A 9136-nucleotide genomic window follows, 5' to 3' on the forward strand; every position below is an offset into this window, starting at 1 on the left:
TTCCAGGGGCCCTTAACTCGCGCGCACAAATAAGAAGTAGTATAACCTAAACTTCATAATAATAATAATAATTATTAATATTATTATATCAATATAGAATAATTAGGATTTATTAAATTTAAGTGTTTTCTTAAATACTTCCCGTTTTGTCAGATTAAAACATCCAAAGACGCCATCGCCCCACACGAACAACTCCACCAAACAAATATCAAATAAAACAAAAAAATATATATATATTAAAAGAAACCGAGATACGTCGGCGTAGGTCATGCGGCAATTTCCACTTCCAGGTCTGCACCAATTAATTTCTCAGCAGCCTCATAAGTGTGCGCGCTGACAGCGTGTGTATTGTTTCTTTCTGGAGGCCCCCGGTGCGCGGACACGGCTGCAGCTTTGTGCCGCTGCTCTCAGCCACTGATCCCACACTCAGGGGTGACAGCCCCGCAGTCACACAGGTACACACTGCTCTAATAAACACCTGAGCCTTTGACTAACTCTGACACGCAGCCGCTCATCACCGCCGCTGAGGAGAGTGTTGTCAGCCTGCTCCCGGCGCGTCCCGCACACTTGACAAAGAGCTGTTAAATCTTAGCTCCAAAGCTTGTTGTTGAGTCCCCGATCCTCCACGCGTCTCATCCACCAGAAATAAGAAAGTCCCTCCAGTCTTGAAACTTATCCTAATAGAATCTCAAGGAAAAAAAAAATAATAGTAATAATAATAAAACAGGCAGGAAACAAAGCTATTTCTTTACAAAGACTCCCCCTTCCCCAAAAAACAGTCACAACGTGTAAAAATAAATGTAGTCCATGTGATTAAGCTGCTGCTAAATATTTCCAGCGCGCATCGCCTCAAATACAGACTCTAATGGAGTTGATGTAATGTTTGCGCCACATTGTTGTGTGTAATTAAAAATAATCACTTAGTAGTAACACCACACACACACACGCACGCACACACACTCTAATAAAAATCAGTTTGGACTTGTCATAGGCCTCACATGCAAATAAGTCCACTACCTTGAGCTTCTATTTTTTCTTTTTCTTTTTTTTTTACTGGTTTAGATGAATGTGTTAAATGTCCTGGAGATATGTGTGCGCGCGCGCGAGGGAGAAAGTGTGTGCGTGCGTGTTGTTGGGGGGGCTCCTCTCTGGACGAATCCGTTCCGTGTTGCGCGCTCGAGTCCGCCTCTCCGCGCCCCTGCTTCCCATTGACGCACTTTTTAAGCGTCTTCCCCTTCTCCACCTTAAGGCGAGCAGCAGCTGCAGCGACCAATCACCATGCCATTACAGCCTTCAGAGGAAGCTGTTTATGAGGCTGCAGCGCTAATTAGGCTCATGAACTAACAAATCTGCCTGCACGAACCCGGCGAGGAAAACGATCACATCCATGGATTAGTCTGGGAGTAGCCGAGCACTTTTTATTCTGGCTTTCTCGACGCTCGCCGCCTTTTCCCCAACTTATTTACTGCGCAGAAACTTTGCCCCTTTCTTGGGTGTGGAGTATTTTTTAAGCAAGAGCGCCGACGACAACTTTAACTTAAACTGGGGAATCTGGACTATCAGACCATGTTTCAACCTACACCCAAGAGGTGTTTTACTATAGAGTCTTTAGTGGCGAAGGATAATCCTGTACCGGCGTCCCGCTCTGAGGAGCCCATCAGGCCAGCGGCTCTCAGCTATGCAAACTCCGGCCAGATGAACCCATTTCTGAACGGCTTTCACTCCGGCGGCAGGGGCGTCTACTCTAACCCGGACTTGGTGTTTGCCGAGGCGGTCTCTCATCAGCCAAACTCCGCCGTCCCGGTGCATTCGGTGCCCCCGCCGCACGCTCTGGCCGCTCATCCGCTTTCATCCTCACACAGTCCGCACCCGCTTTTCGCCAGCCAGCAAAGGGACCCCTCAACTTTCTACCCCTGGTTATTACACAGATATAGGTACTTGGGTCACAGATTTCAAGGTAAGCCGTCGCAATGTTTCCACTTGGCGTCAGTTTTACGCACGAAACGCGCAGAGCAGCTGGGAAGTGTGGTTGCAGATTTGTTTTATTGTTTGCTTTCGTCCATCAATACGGAAAGCGCGCTGTAGCTGGAATTAAGAGAATATCTGATGTGGTAGCAGGACGCGTTTAAAGCCCCTGGTCTCCAAATGCCAAACAAACACATTTTAAGTAAATATTTGGATCGAATTTCACAAAGGGAGAAAATCCCGAGTAAAGAAATAATTGTTGCTTGGCTCGTGTAGCCTCCTGCTGCCCGGAGAGTCTGTTCGGGGGTTAAAAAAAGACCACTAGAAATTCTGACATGTTTGTACACTGTTAGTCTGCGGGTTATATATAGCATATGATCTATATTCACGCCTATAAATGAATGCATCTCAGTGCTCTGCGGGTTGGAGACAGTTTAGCTGCAGAGATGCTTTTTTTATTTTTGAACGGAAAGTTTTGTATTTTATTTGGTGGGCTTGATTTTGCCGTTGCTAATTTTCTAAGGCTGACGTGATACTAAACAAATTGAGCCAATTTGAGTTTTATTAACTATCTGGTCTTGGCCTGCGTGATGAATAACGTTTTATTGCCTTTCTTTGCTTTGGTTGCTCATTTTATAATAACTATACTTGTGATTATTAGTTTTCTTTCTGTCCAAATGAAAACAATGCTATAATATTTTTAAATTATTTATCCTCAATTGATTTCTGACGTGTTTCTGGCTGACGTTTATTTATATTTTGTTCTCAAAGGCAGCATCTGAGCTAATTTAATTAAGGCCAGGATTATACCTCTGCTTTGTTTTGTTTCTTTCTCTCTCTCATGCGGTGGAACTGACAAATGTTAGAGGAAGAAAGTCGAGAAATAAATTTAAAAAACACACATTTCTGGGATAAATTATGACCTGTTACTGGTCCATGTCCATTATTTTCATGCTACATTCCCACTCTTGCCATCAAGAGCCCATTTTTCGTAGCCGTGCTCAGGCCTTGCTGTTTGTCATGGAAAAGGTTAATGCCTTAATATTTCTTCTAAAAAAAAAAAAGAAAAAAGTCGTTGAGGATCTCCGTTTTTTTTTCTGCTCGTTTCCAGGTAATGAAACGAGTCCAGAGAGCTTTCTTTTGCACAACGCGCTGGCGAGAAAGCCCAAAAGAATCCGGACAGCTTTTTCGCCTTCGCAACTCCTGCGGCTCGAACACGCGTTTGAGAAAAACCATTACGTAGTGGGAGCAGAAAGAAAGCAGCTCGCCCACAGCCTTAGCCTCACAGAAACTCAGGTAAGAACCACGGACTGTTACTCAACATTAAACGTCACACACCTGTCTCCCTTTATTTCACCTGGGCACGGCGGCAGTGCGCATCTCTGAGTTTTCGTTTTACTGCCCGTAGGCGCATTCTATTCTGATTATATAAAAACAACCACGCACGTGTTTTTATTATCATTTAATTTGCTATTATAAAATAGATTTCTGTTATTATGACTGATGCGGTGGACATATTTTTTGTTTGTTTTAACGTGGCACTGTGCGTGATGGAGCCTGTTAAACGCAGGGCCGCTGTAAAACGGCCGGATCTTGACGCATGGAGCGCAGGGTTTAAGATCAACGAGCAAAACAATAATTTGAAATAACCACGCAGCAAATTGTTCCCTACAAAACCGGGCTCCGTAAATGCACGTTGTCAGTCGCAGGCTGAGGCTGTCCGCTGGATCAAATCCACCGTCATTGTATAGGCCTAACCTCATTTTAGGAGGGGTTGAATTACTTTGTTTTGGGGGGAGAATGTTGCCTTTCAAAATGGAGGGCAAATTAACCAGTTAACCATTTTATGGGATAGGCGATACAAAGAGCGAGGCGGGTTCAGTGAATTCCCCCTGCCATATTTGAGATGCCGTTTGAGCCCATCAGCCCGGCGTCTTTTGTCCGCTGCGCGTCTCCTTTGGACGGCGGGGCCTTTGGAGGAGCTGAAGGGAGAAATGAACCATCACCTACTTCAATTAGCCCACTGAAGGCTTATTAAACGCACCTCGGTTGCCATTTAAGCGCTAAAAGGGGCTGCGGAGTGACAAAGCAAGGACAGATAATTTATCGATTTAGCAGTTGTTAATCCCCCATGGTACCGATTATTCCTATTGACAAATCGATTTAGAGGAGTGTGTGAAAATATACGTTAAACACACCTCGTAGATTTGGTTCTTTAGCATCCGCCATGCCGACAGAAATACTCATAGTGTGAGAAAATTATCTATTTTAGATATTAAGGTTTTGCCAAACATCAGCCGTTTGTGAGCATATATATAAAATATTTTTTAATTTATTACAGCCTTTCATCTTCACTTTATTTCCATTTTTTATTTTTAGATCTTAATTCAGAGTGTGATGGATAACAAATGTCACGTTATATTATTAAAACGTGGTATGACACTTATTAATATTATTTATTAGAGCGTCTATTCTTTGATGGCTTAAAGACTCGCATACAGGCTCTCGTCGAATTATAACTGATCTTTGTTTATTCCGGTGCCTTTTTTACTCGAGTGTTGGACGCATTTCTCTTTTGTTTTTCTTTTTCTTTTTTCATTTCCACCACACTGCTGCCTGCATGTGTTTAGTCCCTGGTATTCCTTTTACGCATAGTTTTTACGCACTGGCCAATCAGCGGTTTATCTCCTGATACTGATACGGGTGTGTTTTTTTTCCTCTCCCCTTTCTTTCTTTCTTTCCCTTTTTTTTCCTTCTTTACTCTCAGGTAAAAGTGTGGTTTCAGAACCGAAGGACGAAGTTCAAGCGACAGAAGTTGGAGGAGGAGGGCTCGGAGTCGCAGCAGAAGAAGAAAGGGTCGCATCACATAAACCGGTGGAGACTGGCGACTAAACAGTCGAGCCCGGAGGAAATTGATGTCACTTCGGACGATTAAAAAAAAAAAAAAAGAGGAAAAAAAAGTAATAAGAAGAAAAAAGACAATATGAGCGTCTGAATGAAGGAGGACATGGATAAAGGATGCCGCGTAGAGACAGTGAGAGGGTACAAAGCCAATGTCACATTTCAGATCTCTGGATGATCGGCAGCTGAGGGTGAGACAAGCCCCGACTGGCGCTGCTGTCACCGTGTGTCAATCCAAATGACCCAGGAAAATGTGACTGACAGTGTCTCAGTCCTCCTACCTGAACCCTTCCACCAACACCAACACCACCACCACCACCACCACCACCACTACAACCCCCCCATCCACCGCCACCTAATTATATTTTTCTCCAATTCATATTGGACGTTTGCACTTCAGAAGTATTTTTTATTTTTATTTTTTATTTTTAAAAAAGACGTTTTCACTCAAGATACCAAAACACCAAAACTGCTTTTGTAAAACTTGAATTTGCATGGTCTAGTTTTCTTTTCTCCCTCCTCCCCCCCTCCTCCTCCTCCTTGGTAGCTGTTTTAATTTGACAAATTTTCTCAAAACCAAGAAAAAAAAAACAAAGAAAAAGAAAAAGAATCGATTCTGTTTTTAACTCTATTTTCAAACAGAGATGTCGTGCTTCTTCCTTTTTACAAAGTGTGCCGTCTTTAATTAATGATTCTCGTGTAAAAGTGATTGTGAAAACATATGAAGTAGCGGTGCTGCGTTATAGTGTTTTTTTTTTTTTTGTTAAAGAAAAGAGAACAAAAATTGAATTTCGATGATCAAAAAATAATAACAGTAATTATCTTTCTAAAAAGTGAACCACGCCACAGATGAAGGTATCAGGACATTCCTTTAACCTAAAGCTTTACCAATGTGTCGCTGTGGCCCCACGCAGCCTTCTGTCAGGACTTGACCCTCCAGAGAAAGTTGCTACGAAGGACTAAAACGCAAGAATTGACAGAAAGGAAAAAAAATAAAATAAATAAATAAATACTCCAAGCACTGAGCGTATTCCATGTACAGAAATGCTAAAAAGTTAATGTTTCTGTTAAACCCTCTTTTACAGAATGTAAATAATTTTTGTGTTTGTGTTAAGTTTGCTACAATTTTAACACAAAGTATACTTCCAAGAAGTATGTAATTGTCAATATTTTGTCAATAAAGTTTTATCAATATGTTGCGCGCAGTAAAAGCATAGACTTTTGATTACATAGAGCAGCGGAACGGAGGCCTCTGACCAAAACGAAGCTTTAAAAAAAAGACGAGGTGACATTTTTTTTTTTGCGCCATGGAAGTGGCTGAATAATTTGGAGAGGGCATCGCCAGAGTTTGGACTAATTTAAAAAACGCAGAGAGAGACGGAGGGAGCGAGAGAGAGAGAGAGAAATGCTGCAGCGTGTAATTTGTTGTCCTCAGCTCTGCATTTGTTTCTGACATAGGCTGCACTGGCTTTATTTTTTCTTTTTTTTTTCTGGGGCTGCAGCGTCTGCTCCGCTCCAGCTACAAAGAGTCCCCACAAGCTTTTGTGAAAGTGCAAATCAGTTTGGGCAATTATCATGCGAGTAATATGAGGGGGGAAAGGGGATGCATTGCCCAGTGGTCCACTTTAATCTCTTAATCCACGGATCCAAGGGGGCTTGGTTGGACATAATTTAGTACAATCTGACTACCCCTCACGACGCGATAAGGGAAGGTTGCAATGTGCCGCAAAATGGGATCTTTGTTTAAAATCTTGTCTTGTGGGCTCCATCCACGCTGCAAGCTGCTGCTGCTGCTGCTGCTGCTTTGGACTGAACGTTCAGCATCACAGGACTTCTGCAGGAACTAAAAAAAGATGTTATATACGACGGGAAACTACTTCCTTATTTACCCACGAACAAATAAACAGCTAAACAATGAGCACAGTAGCTCAGTTTTTTTAGGGGGAAAAAATCTGAAAAATTAAAACTGGATTATTTCTTTTTTTTCAACAAATCCAACTTAACCTTTTTTTGGTGCGAGATTTGTTTAATTGTTTCCTATAGAAAAAAAAGAAGCTGTTTTGTGGTTTGGGTAGGAGGGCATGCCATATAGGGAATTCCTAATCGGCCCATAGATTATAACAGCAATAAAAATCTACAGAGAATACCATTAGCTTTGAAAAAAAAAACTAAAAGCTTTATTACAAACCCAGCTTTGAAATAGGGGGGATTAGAGGACTGAAAGGGTCCCACAATAGTTAGAAGAAAAGGTTTCATGCTAATGAGGTTAATGCCCTTTGTATCTCCGGACTCCACAACTTCATTACTCCTATCTCGGGCAACACCGAGCGGCTCAGAGCTTCACAATCCACTCGAGCTTTTCCCTACCCTGCCTATAAAGAAGGATTTGATAGCAGTCCTGTTCAAACTAGATAATTATATCTTTTCAAGTTGGAATTAAGATAAAGAAAGTGCAGTGGAGGCGGTGAGCCTTGATCCGCCGCAAACAAATTTGGCGCACCCCCCTCCCTGTGTGCGCCTGCATGGACACACAGGAGACAGGACAGGCTTCTCATTAGAGCCTGGCACCGTTTGATTAATTTAAACACATTTGGTTTTAACCAAAGAATTATCCTTCTCTCTGGACATTTTTTTTATTTTATTTTATTTTTTATTTTTGTATTTAGAAATTCTTCTTTGGAAATAATTTAAATGTGTATATTTTTTAAAAAAAATGCGGAAATTAAAATTTTGTTGTAAGACGCCAAAATAATTAAAAGCCAAATTTACCAAATTAAAATTCCCACCTCTCTTCCGACTGTCTTTATAATTTAAATACAAAAAAACGCAAATTGCTGTTTATTCTGGTGGCACCTATTCAAATTTTACATTTAGGATTAATTCTAAATGTATTACAAAAAGCCACACGCTCCGTGAAGCAGATTCTCCGTAATCCCAATTTTGCGTAACTATATATTTTCCAAATGACGCAGCTTGGGCTAATATTTACATTATTATTTTTTTTATCCATCTTAAAAATACGACGCATTCTTCCTTTCAGATCCTGGTCCTCTTCAGAGGGACGGTCTTGCGCGATTTGAGACTAAGGTCACATGAATATAATAATTGGTTTGGACACCATTCAGCCAGCGTGTGTGCGTTATGATGTGAAGTGGGCCCTCGCATATCAGATCCTCCTTCCAGACAGTCGTGCTGTGCGTTAAGGGCCAGCTGTGGGGACCTCTGGTGACCCGCTTATCTAAACTTAAGCGGCTGCGCTCGATCCAGGGGCCAAACTCCGCAGTAAAACATCACCGCACCCCGAACAATTCGATTATTCTTTAAATATTCACGACCGAGCCGGTTTGGACATTTTGGAACATTAAGCCCCGCTGCATTAAACATTTAGTCAGCAATGTGAAATGATTATCCGTCATTGAAAAGAGTAGTCGGCTCCTATCATGTGACCCCACTGACCCAAAACCTCTAATCTGCAATTAGTAGGTATAATTACGTCCGCTGACACCACTAATGTGGATGGTGGCAGAGGCAGGGGATGGTCGGAGGACGGTGCTCCGTCGTATTAGTGCGCAAAGTCAATAATTGATCGAGTAGAAATCTCTTAAGTTGGGTAGAAGTGGCTTTTGAAAGGGGTGGATTTGGGTAGTTTGTCAACATGTCCGTGCAAGAGGGCGTTCGTGCTTTTACTCCAAAGCACACCTCGTCAGGGTGAAATACATGTCTGGCGAGGTGGCACCTGTAGGCCGACCTTGTCTCCAAAAAAAAAAAAAAAAAAAAAAAAAGACGTCAGGACTAACTTGATCTGTCCTGTTTCACAAATTGCCTCTGAAACTGATCCTTGAAACGAGAGAATGAACCCTACACAATTCCCTTGGCCTTGACATAAGGTGCAGCGATAAATATACAAGACTAATGAGCAATTACCATACAATCACTCTTCAAATAGCTTACATAATAATAAATTAAACATCGCAGCCTCGGATTCTGTTTCTGTCTTTATTATTAATAACGAAGGAGGAGTGTTAGCAGCCATGATGTGCTCTGATGATTATGTTTTCCAAACGCAGCATATTCCAATTCGCCATCGGTTACGTCCAACTTGTCCCCCCCCACCCCCACCCCCTCCGCCCCGACTTCCTACTTGGCACGGACGCGACTGCGCAGGCGCAAGCATACTTTAAATAACACGTTCCTTCATTCTGTTATGGACTCTTAGTTATTTCCAATTTAGATTTGGAATGAGATGAGGCGTTCAAGTGCACACACACAC

At 42.1% G+C, this 9136-nt stretch overlaps 1 protein-coding gene across 1 annotated transcript; it reads left to right on the forward strand.

Moving 5' to 3' along the window:
• The first annotated feature begins 1155 nt into the window (after window positions 1-1155).
• On the forward strand, window positions 1156-8618 carry emx2 (empty spiracles homeobox 2). The gene is made up of 3 exons (XM_047602145.1): window positions 1156-1957; window positions 3077-3261; window positions 4733-8618. The coding sequence occupies exons 1-3, from the start codon at window positions 1567-1569 to the stop codon at window positions 4898-4900; spliced, it is 744 nt and encodes a 247-aa protein (XP_047458101.1). The 5' UTR covers window positions 1156-1566; the 3' UTR covers window positions 4901-8618.
• Window positions 8619-9136: the final 518 nt, after the last annotated feature.

The sequence above is a fragment of the Mugil cephalus genome, chromosome 13, assembly GCF_022458985.1.
Source record: "Mugil cephalus isolate CIBA_MC_2020 chromosome 13, CIBA_Mcephalus_1.1, whole genome shotgun sequence".
Taxonomy (NCBI): domain Eukaryota; kingdom Metazoa; phylum Chordata; class Actinopteri; order Mugiliformes; family Mugilidae; genus Mugil; species Mugil cephalus.

Coding starts and splice junctions, on each gene's coding strand:
- emx2 (XM_047602145.1), top strand. CDS start 1,567: ATGTTTCAACCTACACCCAAGAGGTGTTTTACTATAGAGTCTTTAGTG. Junction 1,958..3,076: donor CTTGGGTCACAGATTTCAAG/GTAAGCCGTCGC, acceptor GCTCGTTTCCAG/GTAATGAAACGAGTCCAGAG. Junction 3,262..4,732: donor TTAGCCTCACAGAAACTCAG/GTAAGAACCACG, acceptor CTTTACTCTCAG/GTAAAAGTGTGGTTTCAGAA.